Raw genomic sequence first — 17,129 nt, 5'->3', positions numbered from 1 at the left:
GTCACAGCTGCTGTTTTCTTATCACTGTCTTATTTCTCTCTGTGCTGGCAATTGAATGCAGTTCTATCTTACCTGCTATAATTTCTCTGTTTCTGAAACACTGTTGTTGTTGTTGGTTTTTTCTTTTTTTTTCTGACTGTCACCTCCATCGATTTTTCCCCTTTGTTTCTCAGTTCTTCAAAATCCTAAATGATTTTGAAGATGAGAACTGAACTTCTCTTCTATCCTTTGGATGCCTTTTTTACCTACGGTAATTGCATGTAATTTGTACTCTTGGACAAAGTAGAAACCCATTTGTGATAGTAGATACAGCATGAGAGACAAGAGAAGTAACAGAAGGTGTAACACAATTTACCTATAGAGTTTTGCAGTAGCTGCATATTTATTTCTCCTTGTTACAAGAATTAGGAGGGGAACGCAGAAATAAAGATTCTGAGTAAATAGAAACATCTGGGAATGCTTTTGTACTAATTCTCAAAACTATTAGTCTTGCAAAAATATCATTTAAACACATTTAAAAAATCACAACCTGAGGAATCTTGATGGGGGAAATTAGTATTAAATGGGATGTGTGATTATGACTTGCTAATGGAACCTACTCCTTTCTTTTCAGTTTTACGGGAACCCTATACAGTCCGTGTGGAGGACCAGAAAGCCATGAGAGGCAATGTAGCAGTGTTCAAGTGCATTATCCCCTCCTCTGTGGAGGCATACATCACTGTTGTCTCATGGGAGAAAGACACAGTCTCGCTTGTCTCAGGTAGGCTCTTACGATTTTCTTTGTCAGTTGGCAGTGGCAGATGTGGTTGCTGTCTTTTCCCCAAAATACCTGCTGTTTCTTTTGAGTCAGTTATAGACTGATATGTCGCCCTTTCAGTAACATATTTCATATTAGTGTTGCTGCATCCTTATGACTGTATGTGACATGAAGGTTTTAGACAGCCTGGCTTTTTCTAACATGCTTGAGGGGATACTTACATGGTTTTTGTTTTATACTAGATATAAAATCAGCTTCCTGGTTGCTGTGGCAATGGGCTTGTGTTTCAACTTTGATAAGAAACCCTTGCATGCCAAATAAATTTGAGTGTCATAAAGCATGTGTTGAGTTGTTGTTGTTTCTCAATAATAGTGTTACTCATGGATTAGAAGAAATTCTGAGACTAAATTTTGTTTGGTTATCTTTAAATGTGCTGTGTAACTAGTATTCATGCCTTCATATTTTTTTCTCAAATATTTTCATAGGTAACTCTAGAGGCTTAAGCACACTGTGAGCAGTGCTGCAAGGCAAAAATATTCAAGTACAACAATAAATTCTAAAAGTTACATGCATCAATTGCCAATGTGAGGCAATGCTCAAGAAGTATAGGGATTTCATGCAAAGAATATCCAACATTAGAAAGCTTAAAAGTTTTAAGAAATTCATAGGAGGCTGTATGTATGCATAAAAGTAATTTCACTGTGGTATATATCCAAATTATATATTACACTCAGCACTTCTATTGTTACTCATACAAAGGATTTAAATGCAGAAAGTTAAAGTATTTTTTTTTCAGGGTAATGAAGAATGGATAAAGTAGTTTAAGTTGAATGTTGCTGCAGAGTGTATTTAAGAATGTGTTTGTGTTTATGGTCCTACAATATTTAGAAACCTTTTTGCACTTCTCAGTGCATAAATAATCTTTCTTTTCCTTTCTGACAAATGTAACATTGATGAAAATACTTACGTTTCCTTACGACTATGTTATAGATTTTATTTCTCTATGTAGTTTATTGATTCCTTGTGTAAGCTTTTTTTTTTTTTAATTTTCTTTTGGGGGTTATATTCCATATATTTCTATAGAGATTTTGTAACTACTTAAGTACCACTTATTTCATGATCACTTGTCCTACACTTGTGGCACACTGTTTAAGTTCGGTAAATCCACTTTGTTGTGCTTCTGTATTTCGGTCAGGCATATATTTTGCCCATCACTGGGCAAAATAAGCATTGCCACAAATAGGTTTGTTATATCTGAATTGTAGGATTCACCAATGGAACACCTCAACCAACACTGGAAGTTCATAGTTAATAGACAAGTAAGCTTTCCCTTATTCTATTTGTAATGGTACAGAAGTATGATTAAGGTTATCTAATACAACAGTGGATGAATGTAATTATTTCCTTTTCTGACAGATGATTCATATACATCTGCACGTGAAATAAAAGAATGTGTGTATGTACATGGTTGATTACCATAACATTTTTTCAAGTTTATTCATTCTGTAATAATTCTTTTTGAGAGTCAGGATAAGAGGACACATGACTTTAGGGAAGAAAGTGTGGCATTTCTGCAAACCATCGTGACTACTATGTTTAAAATAATTTATTTCTGATTAATCTATCTTGATTTTTATCCTTTAAGCTTTGGGGGATAAACGTGCATAATGAAATTTAAGTCTATGTACTTACATATTTTTTTTTCTTAATGCCACTTCTGACTAAGCTACAGTCATTAAAAATCTATTAAAACACTTTCAACACTTAAAAACCAGTTTTAATTATCTCACAATCCCGTAATTTGACAGTTATAAATCTAAATGGAGATAAAATAAAAAACTCATTAAAACCTGCTCTTAAAAATCTCTGTTTAACATATTGGATCACATTATAGAAAAGATTTAGTTTTAGAGATGAAATCACAAGTTAGATTACAGGTTGATGCTACCTGATGTGCAAGGGCAAAAGTGAGATGGGAAAATATTTCTCTGGTGTAACCAGAATAGCTGCTAGATTTGTTTGTTCACCACTTAAATGCAGGTTGATAGTGAGCCTGAATGTGTTTCATAAAACCACTGCCTTGAGTTTTACCCATAATAAATTTTGCAGTAATTTGGCCATGAACTCAAATGGTAGATATTGATCAAGCTTGTCGTCTTAGAATGCCAGTGCTGATGAATAGGGTACTAGACCTAACACAGCTATTGAGCTGTTTTCTACTAATGATCAATGTTCTGAGGAATTGCATATCCCTGCTTATACAGTCATTATAAGTAGGTTAGGTTTTTTCTTCTTTTTCCAGTGGAGAAGCTTCATATAGAAGTAATATAACAGAGAAACTTCTGAAAGTCTTAAATTCCAATGCAATAGTTCCAAGTATAAATTAAATATTTCATACGTCTGTCTGTGTGTAGTCCAGTTCTGACTACTAGAATAGTGAGATTTTTGAACCAGAATCTTTTCTTTCAACAGTTTCTTACTGTTTTAGATGTCATTTCTTTTTGTGGAAATCAAACATTTCAAATAAAAAGCAATTTTTTATATTTCTTTACAGTAAAAAGCAATAATTAAAAACAAAAAAAAAAAACAAAAAAAAAACCAAAAAAACCCACCCCAAACAACTAGTTTTTAGAAAGAGGATTTAAGGGGCATTTTGCTGTGGCAGAAGTGTATTATCCTGAATCCATCTGCCATTGTATTGTATCCTTAGTTTTCAGGGAGCACAGTGAAGCTCAGTAATTGAGGCATATAATAAAAATGTCTGGCAGCTGGAACTGTATGTTGTGCCTCCAGGTTGTTGCAAACTGTGGGTTGAAACCTAGTAAGACATGAAGCTAGACTATTTCCAAGGGTTGTGCTGATAGATCAGGCTTCTGCTCGATGAAGTGGAAGGTGGCAATGTTGTAAGCCAGTAATATTGAACTCCATGAAATACCCATGTTCAAAGACAGCTGTGGACTGAAGAAGTATGCGTGTGTCTGTCTCCAGGGAAATGATCAGGTAGCTGAGATTTGAGGTGGCTGAGCTCCTACACTTTGTACTTCTATATGATAGTAAATCTGTGGCTAAAAAGCATTTTCAGGATGTCGTCTTGGAGCAAAGGTAGCGTGGAAGAAGAATTTTAAATCAAGTTGAGAACGATCGTTAGGATGAATCTATTCTGGGGAAAAATAGAAAACATCAACTCCCAACAATAAAGAGACAAATAATTTCATGCTAGGAAGAATCATTTTGAATAATTTTTAGATTAATTATTCAACTATCTCTGCTAAACACAGCTGTTCTGCACATCGTCGTGATAGATGCATAAGAACAGCAGCAGACTTTTGCAGTTATCAGTCTACTAGAAGTGCATGAAATGCATAACTGTCTCTGTGTCTCTTACTAAAAGGAATCAGACATTCCAGTGGTGTGTGTCTTGCCTAACAATATCTTAAGTTCCAGTAAAATAGGAAACCAGCAGTAATTTTGAGAAGTCTTCGAGGGCTTAGAAAGTGCGAATTATCACTGCGCAAAGATCTGCAGCTGTATCTTCAGGAGCCATTTTCAACTCTTGTCTGAAGAGTTCTATGTTGTCAGAAGACTTTAAACAGAGTCTGAAATTCATGTGAATTATACATAGTGTAATGATGTTCAGTTTTCTGTCTTGTATTTGCATCAGTTGCCAGCTCTTAAGCTTTTATGTTCAGTGTCATCTAATGAAAAAGCATAAATAATCCTCTATTGCTGTATGACTGATAGCTGCATATATGTTGCTCGGAGGTCAAGTTTCCTTTCCTTCTCACTCTTCTCCTTTACAAACCATTCCCAAAGGAATAGACTTTGAATCAGCATTATGTTGATCTTGTAACCTCTGGAAACAGTACAGGCCCTGCCAGGACCAAAGAATGCATCAAAGCATTTCTTGCAAGCAACAGTCATAAAAACAAGGGATATGGTATAGAAATGTGTCATAGTGCAGGTTGTGCTCCTGCTGCTGTTGAGCAACTGTGAGACAGATGGGAGACAGGCGCTTGACTTGTAGTAGTTGTTCTTCACCCACAAAACTGTGAAGCTGGGATGGAGAGGAAGGCAAAGACAAAATAATTGCTGATTCTGCCTTGTCTGAAAGGAAAGAGCAGAGTCTGTTCATGTGTTAATTAGCTCCAGAGAGCAAAGAATGGGTATAGAGGAAGGAGGGCAGAAAAGGGTTATTAAAAATAAAGATTGGTATAAAGGGATAGAAAAAAGAAAAAGGAAGAACAGACAGAAACAAAGGGAAAGGCTGAAGAACAAACTTTGCTCTTTCACTGCATACTATGATACTGTGTTTTCTATCTGGATGCCTCCTATCTTGGTGCTGGTAACTATGAGATGAGTTTTTCCACGTATCTGAATAGCTTCCTGCAAAGGGCAGGATCATGAATAGGTCATGCCCTGACCTTTCTCAATTCCCATTTTCCTATCTAATGACATACCTTGCAAGAATCTGTCCAATTTATACACAAAATGCAACTGCTTAAAGAAGGCAAAAAAAGAGAGATGAATAGTAATGTTAGTGCACAATGGCATATTCAAATCTGCACAGAAAGAATAGCAGCTCAAGTGAAAGGTGTGTAAGCATGAATGGAACACAGCTCCCTGAAGGGTTGTGACTGACGTGCAGATGACAGCCGACGAGCCTTTCAGTCAGCACCCTTTGAGTGGGCCAGAAATTAGACACACTGGACAATGACTTGAAATGTCACTGTTGTACAGTGACCTCCATTTGATGTAAAGTGTTGCATTATTTATTTACACACCATTCCTTAAATCTGGTCTTTAAAAGGCTCAGGGGCTGTTGGATCTCCTCCTGCACAGAGGGCTTTTCTGAACTGCTGTGGTTTACAGCAAGTGCCCAGTGTTTGCCAGTAGTTAGCTTGTGGTGGCACGTGCAATACAGAATTGTGGTTTCTGTTTGCACTGGGGTTGGAGATTACAATGGTGATTCTGTTTATACGGAGCATTCATTATTTTTGTTTTTCAGCCATGAGGATGGTGTGTAGTGAGAGGGAAAAAAAAAGTCTCTATAGCGAGTGGTCCTGTGAGCAGAGTCCCTTGCTTAGAATTATTTGATTGATTGATGATGATCACATGGATTCATTTCAGACATTTGCTTGAGACTATGTCTAGGAGAGATGAGTTGTGGTCTTCTGTGTTTTGGTTTGGTGTCTGGGCATGGGGCTGCTAACCAGCAGGCATTCAGCAGGCATGTAACCTATTCCACTGGCTACTCTAGATGCAATCTCTTTTCTAAGTCTGGGTGCAGTTGTATGCAGAGTGCAAGTTTTTTTTACACTTTATCAATGTATATATAAGAAAAAAACTCTGAGTGTGAACTATCTTCTATCAGAAATACGGCAGGTGACACAGAAAATTAAGCAGCCAGCCTCCTGCATCTGCTGAGCTTACTTGACTCACTGGAGAGCTACTGTGTGTAGTTTTCAGAAATGTTCAAATCAGACTGTAGATATGATGTTACAGTAATGTGGATTTTAAGCTTTCTGAGGATGTGTTAAGTGCAGATGCCTATCTCTAAAGACAATATACAACTTCTTCGCTTTCTTTTTCAACAAAGCAGTTTTCCTAAGAGACTTAGGAAAAAGTCATTTGCTACATTATTTAAGAAATGTCTTGTTACCTTGTTGTTTTCCAGAGAGTGCTGTTCTTTTAAGGAGACTGTTTCGTAATACTAGAAAGTGAAGACAGTAAAAACATAACGCTTCCAGGTTGTGCAAATATTTTGCACACTCTATTTTGGCTTTTCAGGTTGTGTATTAGGGAAATGTTCTCAGAAGCAGTGCTAAGGCAGTGGCACAGGCTGCCTAGGGAGGTGGTGCAGTCACCGTCCCTGGAGGTGTTCAAGAGCCGTGTGGATGTGGCACTGAGGGACGTGGGCAGTGGGCATGGCGGGGGTGGGCTGATGGTTGGACTGGGTGAACTCGGTGGTCTTTTCCAACATTAATGATTCTGCAGTTCACTGTAAACTAAAACTGTAACTGAGCAAAGTGATGTACTTTTATTGTTCCTTGGAAGACTTTTCTTTAGGCTTCTTGTCAGGCTATGTTTGTTTTCCATGATGTTGCACTTGCAGTATTTTGATCAGGCTAATCGTGCTAAAATTAGTGCTGGTGGATAGATGGGCTTGAATGCAAGGGTTTCCTTGGCAGCTGTTTAGACTGATGAAAATGGAAAGCATCTGACCCACGTGTCATAGGAGTGCATTTTGGTAGTACAGAGGAAGGCAGGCAATCAGACTGTATGCAGGGGAGCTTGCTGATCATTTAACCAGCACAGGAAAGCATGCATGGGAAACTGAGGTATTAATATCAGAGAAGCTATTGGTTCCCTATTGAAAGGATCTTTCTCATTGTGAATGAACATTGTGGCTGCTATGAAGGTGTAGAACATCAGTGGCTATTTGTGACAGACAGGAGAAAAACTTATCTGAGTGGCAAAAAAACCCTAATGTTTTGCCTGAAGTAAAGCCAAAATGTGCTCTGTCTAGGGGTGAGATATGTTGTAATTTTTTTCCTCTGCTGTTCTGTTTTGGATAGCTTTCTACTTCCATCAATTCAAAGCATCCTTTCCCTCTACTCAATTTAAGAACAGGCAAAGAAGCAAACAAACAAAACGTCACAACAGCCCCTCAATCCTTTCTCTATTTTTTTTTCCTCAATCCTTTTTTTTTTTCCCCCCTCTCTACTTATTCAATTAATGAGCATGAAACCATGATTGGATTCAGGCCCCCTTTAGAATTACTGCTTGTACTCTCAGGAATAAATTGAAAAGAGAGTGTTAGAGGGGGACTGCAACTATTCTTCCTGCTTTAGGGATTCAGCTACCTGTATATTTTTCTTTGATATACATTTCCCTGTTTCTTTCTTTTCTCCTCTCTGTATCAGTAAGTGTATGCGTGTGTGTGTGTGTATAAACACACGTATACTTATCATGGCTATCTATAGGCCCAAGGGTCTGTTGGACCATGCATAACATTATCAAATCTGATGCCCTAATAGTTCTGTTTTACCACTTTGTTATTGATGTCGCCAGTCATGAAGAAGTTTCTTTCAGCATGGTTGAATTCAGTGGCACATTTAGTCTTTCACTGAAAATATCTGTCACTTTATTGTCCCTCCAGATGTACTTGAAGTTTCTTTCATTTTCGTGGGGAGAATCTCATATTTTTCCTCTGGCCAGATTTTTCTAGCCTCAATTCCTGCAATACTAATTCCTTTTGAGGTTTGTAAAACCTCTAAATAAATGCTGCCTACACTTTAATTACTGTGATGTTTACCAGATCTTTATTAAAGGCAAAATGAGAGCAGACTGACTGCTAACCTTCACAGGTATTTGCTTAGCAATTTTCCATTTTGTCTTTGCTCTTTGTTCACAATTCTTCAGGCTGTTTTGGTTCATATAATTTTCCCTGAATTCAATATTTGAAGCAATACATATATCAACTTGGTCTAATATGCAGGATTTGTGTGTGTGTGTGATATTTAGATAGCAAGACCTAGTGCTGTCAGATTTGGTAGCAATGGTCTAGGAGCTTGAACATATGCAAGTGAATCAGTGTGCTGATTTTTAGGTCTAATTCTGTTATTTCCTTTCAGGTTTATTTTTGAAATGGTGGTCAATAGCACTTTTTTTATAATCTGCTCTGCTAATGGCATGTGACCTTGTCACCTTCTTGAGCATTAATGGATAAATATATGACCAAATTAAGCACTGCATGCTTAGGATTTCCCAACAAAACCATGTCTAGCTTGAGCAAACTGCCAGTGAGCTCTAACGGTTTTGATGTGAGGGGACAAAATCAATGCATGAGAGTCATTCTGATGAACGCACGCTTTGCTGCCCAGAGCTCATTATGCCATAAAACTTTTGCCTGTGTACGTGGCTTAATTGAGTTAAAATGTTAAAACTACCATGTTTTTAATATTTATCAAGGAGACTCCTAATAAGTGATAATGGAAGGAAATAAAAAGTAGTGTTGTAGCAGCTCGTGATTTCCAGTGAAACAACACTGTACAGTACAGTGCTATCACTGATAAATCTGCAAATTTTTGGAGGTGTAGATGGCCATACAGATGCTCATTTGCTTTGTCTTCCCTGTTGAGAGTCCAATTATAACTGAAAGGTTCATTAGAAGAATGACTCACTAGAAATAATTGTAATGCCATTCTGGTATATCTTGGATTCATTTCCCGTGACATCGGTGTCTTATCTCTGCTGCTTCACCTGCATTGCTAAACTACAGAGACATGTTTTAAGAGTGCTGTACATGCTGTTTCATCAGAGGAAGTTTTAGTTAGAATTAAGGACATTTTTACTATTGGTGGGGTTGGGCTGTGCAGTTGGGTTGTGGTGGTAGATGAAATCTGTTGTGATGTAGAAAGGTGGTAGATCCAATAGCTAACTGTTTGTTGAAGTGAACAGTAGCTGATCCAGACTGTATTTGGTTATGCTAGAGAAGTTAAAGCTGGTTGATTTCTTATAGGAGTCAGAGTAAGAAAGATGAAAGATTGAACTGGTGAGAAGTTCGTTTTTCCTACCAAAACTGAACTATTTTCACCAGGAAAAATATCTGCAGTTAAAACTGTAGTTCGTGTTTCTGTGGTTTGAAATAAACTCTCCATGTTTTCACCATTTGCTCAAATGCCGCTTGTACTGCAAAAGTCGAAATGCTTGTTAAAAGCCATGGAGACCAACGTGATGCCATGCTTTCAGCTGGCGGAGGAGTGTGATCCACACAGACCTGTCAACAAAAGCAGGTCAGCAGGATTGAGCAAGGAAAAAAAAATCAATAAATCTTTGAATTAATCATGCAACTGCTGGAGAGAATTATGGGTGCATGAAATGAAGGATGTAGGTATATATCTATGGCAGCTTATTCTTTCCTGCCTCATTATGTCCTTTCCTACATTTGCAAGTTTTCTCCCCTTCCCCCATCTGAATGTTCCCATATTTATTCCAATACCATCATGGAATACTTGCTGCTTATTTTTAAGTGACTAATTCAATACGAATCAGAAGAAATCCCTCTTACAGTTCTCTCTCCACACGACCACTTTTCTCACTGACTTTCTGTGCACTCAGTATGAATTAATACAGGAATTTCACCTCTGCATAAAACCAAGATTGCACATCTTGTGCAGTGAACTGGACCGAAAACAACTGCTGCTTCGGTGAACAGAGGAGTTAAAAATTCATGCCCATACTGCTGATGTCTCAGGTGAGTGGGCATCCTCCCTAAGCCCTTTTGCAGCAGCACGGAGGTGGATGAGCCATGACCAGGATGGGGCTCAGCCCCACTCCTGGGTCTGCTGTGAGAGCAAATCCTCAGGACCAGGTTCTACCCTGGCCTCACAGGTAGCTGTGATCAGTAAACATCTTTACTAAGAGGGGAACATTTTGAGCCCTGCTCTTCACAGTTGGGCTGTGGTCAGATGCAACCACAAAGAACTAAAGAGGCAGCTCGGGAAGGAGAAATCTGACACCTGGGATATGCTTGAGAGGATTGTGAGGAATTGTGAATTAAAAAGACACATCCTCTTGGTATAGCTTTGTTGCTTCGACTTTATGCATGGGTTGCATTCTTTCCATTTTGAAGGATGTAACGTTCATTGCAGTGCCCTGGAACTGGGCTCAATACAATTTCTGCATGCAAAAAAAATTTGCTGGCTTTGGAAATGAGAAAAGCTGGTGAAATAAATGCTCCAGTGTTTTTAAATTCTCACCTGTTCAGAAGATGCTCTCCTGTCCCTCCTCTGTGCCCAGGCCAACTCTCCAGCTGTAGAACTTGGTCGCTCCTCACTGCAAGAATGTCTCATTGGCTCTCTGCCCAGGGATTCAATCTGGCTCTCTTCTAGCTGGGGAACAGCCCGGTACTGGGTGTTCACTTTGACTGCAGTTCCATTTTCCTTTTTTATCCATGGCTTTCTTTTTGAATAGATGGTGATATTCATAAAATCCCTGAGAACAATTACCCCCCTACTCGTGCAGGGTCAGGGTGGTACTGTTCAGGGATTACATATTCCTGCAGGGAAAAAAGATCTGACATACAGCACTCTTGTTTTTCAATTGCATTCTTAGGGAATTTATTTTTTCCAAAATGTTTTTCCCCCTTCCCCATTAAAATATAGCACCAAATTCTTGACACACTTGGAAAACACATTTGAGTTCAGCCATGGAGTAGTTATTTTTTAATGTCTGTACTAATAAAGAGACAAATAGAATAGTCTTCCGAGGACAGATAATCTTTCTTCCCTCTCTTTATAAAATATTCTCCCTAACTGCCTCTAGTTAAATGCTATTGTCTAGTAAAACACCTTTGATTTTAAAGTGACATATCCCATACAGAAGAAATATTTTATTTCCTAACACTCTTTCTGCAAGTGATCCTCCAGACACTGCCTGAGTGATAATAATGGAAAAAATCTTTCTCTGTGCTTTTTAGGTTTGCATTTGTTTTGTACACGTGGTGCCATTTTGTCTGTACTGAAGTCTGTGAGTCCCTTCATGTACTGTATTTTCTCTTGATTTTTCACATCTTTCATGATGGCTTTTCACTCAGCATGTACAAGAAAAGCATTAAATTAAAAAAACAGCAACAACAAAAATGCAGAAACTGAAATGCTGGAGTTCACTTCTGGAAACATATGGGTGTACTGTAAATAAAATGAAAATGTACAAAACAGCTTTTGGGTTTTTTTTTTGTTTTATTTTAAAGGATTATTTTAAAGGATAAAACTCAATAGATTCTATGTGAAGAAATACTGACTATAGTTACTGTATTCAGACAGTAAATCACTTCTGTAAAATAAACCGTAATGTTGTATTTAAATGCAGACATGTTATGGAAGAATCTAGAAAAATAAGGACATTAATGAGCTACATATTTTTTTTATTCACTTAAATGTGTTTTATTTTTATTTCATAAATACACTGAATATTTTGAAATCTTTCTTGCTGGAGAGAAATTAAACATGAATTTTCTTGGAAGATCCACATAAAGAAGGAGAAACAGAACTGTCCTTTTGGAAGTGGGTGTTGTTACTTGCAAAAAGAAAAAAAAAGCAATTTCAGGGCTATGAAGCACAAGTGCACCCATAAGCATGAAGCCACGGCATACATCTGGCACTTCTATAGAATGAGGGAGAAGAAGGGAATCGCTCTAAATGTTATTGCTTAGTGTTTTGTGAGATACTGTGTTTGCAGAAGGGATTTAAGAAAAAGTGCTTACTGAGTAGATTTTGCTTTCCTTCTCTTTGCTTTCCTTCTCTTTTCTATGTCGTCTTTGTTACATGAGCTCTCTTTGATAGTACTCTGCATCTCTGTGAGCAATTACTCATAGCAGTTTCTGGAGCTGATTTTATTTTATTTTTTTTAATATTTTACATGTTTAAGAAATTAGGTATCACAAGCTGTGTAGAAAATCAGAAAATACCGTATTCTGCATATTTTAAAACTTCTTTTCCCTTATTACAAAATCCCCTTGAGTTAATTCAAATGTTTACCCTCATTTTACATAGAAATGAAAGCAAAAACAAGCAACAAAGAATCTTGAAGATTTCCTGTTTCTCATGGAGGATATGGTGAATGCTCTGGTAGAGTCTCCTAATCTCCTAAGCACGGTTCTTTACTTGGACCCATATTTTCTGTTTCTTCACAAGTGCTTGAATAATGAAAGATGCAGAGAAAGCATGAAGGAGGTTCTTAGGTTCTTAGGTTCTCTTATGAATGTTTTATTTTCCCATGAATAAATTGATACCACGTATTCTCAGTGCTCCAGATTTATTGAGTTCTTGTTGCCTTGGACTGGATCTGTCCTTTTGAAGACTTGGTAGATGAGGCTTGGTGGGATAGTTGGGTTTCAAAAGCATTGCTCATAAGCATTGTCAGTTAAAAGGCGATTAAATATCTTGCTTTTGTCATGTCATTTTCATTTAGATTTATTTTCTTTCTGTGTCTGTTACGTAAAGATAAATTGCTGTAAGGAAACCATAGGACTATAAATGTAAATACCCTAAATTTGTTTTAAAAAAATGTTGTGCAATATTAATCAATGAAAATTAATTGCATTTAGAATCAGAAATATCTTTCTCCTTCTTATCTTAAAGATTCCCTCCTTTTCTTCCCTCCTTTTCTTCCCTCCTTTTCTTCCCTCCTTTTCTTCCCTCCTTTTCTTCCCTCCTTTTCTTCCCTCCTTTTCTTCCCTCCTTTTCTTCCCTCCTTTTCTTCCCTCCTTTTCTTCCCTCCTTTTCTTCCCTCCTTTTCTTCCCTCCTTTTCTTCCCTCCTTTTCTTCCCTCCTTTTCTTCCCTCCTTTTCTTCCCTCCTTTTCTTCCCTCCTTTTCTTCCCTCCTTTTCTTCCCTCCTTTTCTTCCCTCCTTTTCTTCCCTCCTTTTCTTCCCTCCTTTTCTTCCCTCCTTTTCTTCCCTCCTTTTCTTCCCTCCTTTTCTTCCCTCCTTTTCTTCCCTCCTTTTCTTCCCTCCTTTTCTTCCCTCCTTTTCTTCCCTCCTTTTCTTCCCTCCTTTTCTTCCCTCCTTTTCTTCCCTCCTTTTCTTCCCTCCTTTTCTTCCCTCCTTTTCTTCCCTCCTTTTCTTCCCTCCTTTTCTTCCCTCCTTTTCTTCCCTCCTTTTCTTCCCTCCTTTTCTTCCCTCCTTTTCTTCCCTCCTTTTCTTCCCTCCTTTTCTTCCCTCCTTTTCTTCCCTCCTTTTCTTCCCTCCTTTTCTTCCCTCCTTTTCTTCCCTCCTTTTCTTCCCTCCTTTTCTTCCCTCCTTTTCTTCCCTCCTTTTCTTCCCTCCTTTTCTTCCCTCCTTTTCTTCCCTCCTTTTCTTCCCTCCTTTTCTTCCCTCCTTTTCTTCCCTCCTTTTCTTCCCTCCTTTTCTTCCCTCCTTTTCTTCCCTCCTTTTCTTCCCTCCTTTTCTTCCCTCCTTTTCTTCCCTCCTTTTCTTCCCTCCTTTTCTTCCCTCCTTTTCTTCCCTCCTTTTCTTCCCTCCTTTTCTTCCCTCCTTTTCTTCCCTCCTTTTCTTCCCTCCTTTTCTTCCCTCCTTTTCTTCCCTCCTTTTCTTCCCTCCTTTTCTTCCCTCCTTTTCTTCCCTCCTTTTCTTCCCTCCTTTTCTTCCCTCCTTTTCTTCCCTCCTTTTCTTCCCTCCTTTTCTTCCCTCCTTTTCTTCCCTCCTTTTCTTCCCTCCTTTTCTTCCCTCCTTTTCTTCCCTCCTTGTGGAATTTAAAGTCTGAGTTGGCTCAGCATTTTTTCTGTCAACTTTTTGTAATGAAAAATGTGTACTCGCATGGCTAAAAATGTTTTCCTGTAGAAAAAGTCATGTTTCAGACGGAGCAAACAGAGAAAAAGACTGTGAGGGGTGCAGAAAAAGCCACATTTTTTTCATTTAAAATATTTTCAAAATCAGAAATCTTTCTTTTCCCATTTCAAATTAAAACTGCCTCTAAACTCATGTATTTTCACAGGCGGAAAAAAAAAATCTTAGGACAGAAAGGTTGCGTAATCCTTGATTAATTGCTTGGCTGGGTTATCTATAATAGCACGTCTTGTTTGTTTGCTTGTTTGTTTACTTTTGTTGTGTTGCTTATTTTTCATTCTTCCAAGAATTTCTGTTTTGGGAAAAGGAATAGTAAATATTTTGGGTTAATTTAAGTAAAATACAGATGCTAGCAAATGCCTCCAATAGCAGTCATGCAGGATACTTACTTTTTTTGAATCAAAATTGCCAGAGCTCAGAAAGATTTTGTATGTGACCATTAAACCGCACCATTTATCTGAGCTGCTCTTTTGTAAAATCAATGCTATTTTTTGCATTTTCCTAATGGGAACTTATTAAGCTAAGTACGCAGGCATTTTTAACCTTGGACACGTTGCAGGGGCAGGTCAGTGGAACATATAAGAAATAGAACAACACAGTCTGGAATAAACAGTTACAAAAAGTGTGGGAGAGAGAAGAGCCAATAGACTGCAAGTAAAAATAAGACATCTTTGTGCAACAAGTATCTCCGTCCCAATGAAGCATTGGAAAGTAACTGAAGAGAAGGGAATTAGGCCATCTCTTTATAACAAACTGCCTCTGACACTTAGTCCAAAGGTGCCGCTCTGTTCCCAAGAGAGAATGCTTCTTTCTACTTTCAGAGCATTAGAGGGAGTTCAAACCATGATTGCTGGGGGCTCAGAGGAACGTAGAATTCGATCAGACTAGTTTATCAGTTGGAAAATTGCCATTGAAATCTTTTTTATCTAACCTTTCACATTTTCTTTTTAATTTTTTTTTTTTTTTTTAAATCCTCATTTCCCTTTTCTCTCATCTCCCACAAGGCATTTCACCTTGTTTACCATAAATTGTGAATTTAAACAAGGGCTTTTTTGTGGAAACTCTCCCCCCAAAATGAAGCAAGTTTTAAGAAAACTTCTGACATGTCTAAATGGGAACAGAGGGTTTGAAAAGGAATAATGAGAGGAAGAAATTGTACATGAATTCTGCTACATTCAGAACCTGAAAGTTGGTGGGGAAAGCTGGGATAAAATTAATAGCTCTCCATGAGGGTATATGTTGTGGCTGGGAGAGAGCCACAAGATGAGCCTAAGATTGGAAGCAATGCTAAATAGGGGCTGAGTACCCTATGCTGTTTTATTTATTTATTTATTTATAGCTATATGGATGATCTTTGACTTCTGATCCATTTTGGGAATTACATGTTGTAATATCCAATCAGTATGTGAGGGAAGAGAAGCAGCTAAACATGCGTTTCTGTTCTGGTTTTTTTTGTTTGTTTTTTTTGGATGACTTTTCATCCAGAATGACCTGTATATTATATAAAAATTTCTACAATAATAAGATTCTTTTTTTTTTAAAGCTGAAACTAGTATATATTCTCAAAAATCTGAGTAGTGAGCTGTACTGTGTACTTTTAAAAGCTGATTCAAAGCCTTATTGCTTTCCATTCTGTTGAATCATCATGTTTCATCAATAGGGCTTATAATACTGATAAAGTATGTTGGTTTGATCTTCCTGTAGTCATCATGATTCCTATTACTTGGAGAGAGTTGATAACGCTGTTACTGCTATTCATAGAAAGGCACTGAAAATCGCCATTTGCATTTAGGGGGAAAGGGAATAAACCTCATTAAGAAATATGCCAGATGCTCATATGAAGCCATACCTGCTGATTGTTGTAAACCAATAACCATCACGGTGAGTTGTAAAGTGGGTTTCAGTTATCGCTCCCCTGTGCACTTCTTCGAGCGCTAGCACTCCCAGGCCCTTCAGAGGGAACACAACAGTGTGTCCATGTGTTCCCCCCAAAATGTAGTCTTCTGTCTCCTGGCAGCTGAAAAATTAGCCTTCTGGAAATGTTGGGTTCCCAAATAGAAAATCCAGTCTTGTGTGGGCAAAAGAAATACCTAGGACTTGTGCCTCGTCCAGAACTATTTTCTATTTTCTCTTTGTTTAGTCAGTTCTCAAGAGAGAGCGTGTTCTCAAAAGATTTATGATGTCTTTATAAGCCTAGCACATGATAAAATATGGGGTTTGTATTCAGATTTACCATCTGAGAGATGGTAACCTTGAATATGGGGATAATTCATGGATAGTAATATTATATTTATACTACAGCCTTGGACTGGTGAGCCACCATTGGAGGAATGTTCAACTGACACAGTCCTTCTAGAGCTCCTAAAACAATCCCAGGCAGGAAAAGGGGAGCAGTGCTGTATATGTTCAACATGTGTTGTAGTTGGTTGCTTTCCTCCCACCATCCTGCCTTATCACTTTTTCTCACTGTAGTGTTAGATGGACTTACATCTGTAAATAGCAAGTAAGTCATCTTGAAGAAACCATTTCATTGCTTGCTTGCTGATGAATTCAGATGCAGCCTGCATGTCTGAACATCTGGCAAAACTTTGGGAAATGCCTTTGTAAGATGGAGAGCAAAGCAATGGAATAAATTTCAATGAAGATGTTTGCCAGTGCTAATGGTAGAAGGGCCTATTGGCTGAAGTCCTGCAATGGAGTATCAAAGCAAGCAGCAGCCATCGTGGCCCTCAAGTGTTGACCAAAATGTCAATGTACCTCTGTCTAGTGGCAAGGTACATCAGCCCTGTTAGACATATTTGCCAAATGAGTTTCTATGTCTGCTTTTCTTGGGTTATTGTCAAGAAGCAGTATACAGGGCCACAAACTCTGAGGCTGCTTTCATATTACCCAAGCTGCCTCAGGTGCCTCCACTCTTTTGCCCCTGTCTAATAGCAGTGAGCATGACTCAATTTTTCTAAAAAGCAGGTTTTTTTTCATTTGATTTTCTGTAATTAAGAAGGTGGCTGTAAAGTTGTCTTAGAAC

The 17,129-nt window shown here is 38.1% G+C and overlaps 1 protein-coding gene across 2 annotated transcripts in view; it reads left to right on the top strand.

The window, feature by feature from the left end:
* DSCAM (DS cell adhesion molecule) overlaps positions 1-17,129 on the top strand; it is a 460,003-nt gene that overhangs the window by 89,561 nt on the left and 353,313 nt on the right. For both annotated transcript variants that reach the window (XM_090122754.1, XM_031612462.2), the window contains one exon: positions 614-760. In XM_090122754.1, coding sequence (XP_089978880.1) covers positions 614-760 — 147 coding nt within the window. The remainder of the gene's footprint in view (positions 1-613; positions 761-17,129) is intronic.

Source organism: Phasianus colchicus, chromosome 1 (assembly GCF_987193195.1).
Source record: "Phasianus colchicus chromosome 1, bPhaCol1.hap1.1, whole genome shotgun sequence".
NCBI lineage: Eukaryota > Metazoa > Chordata > Aves > Galliformes > Phasianidae > Phasianus > Phasianus colchicus.
This window is presented reverse-complemented; position numbering and strand designations above follow the sequence as displayed.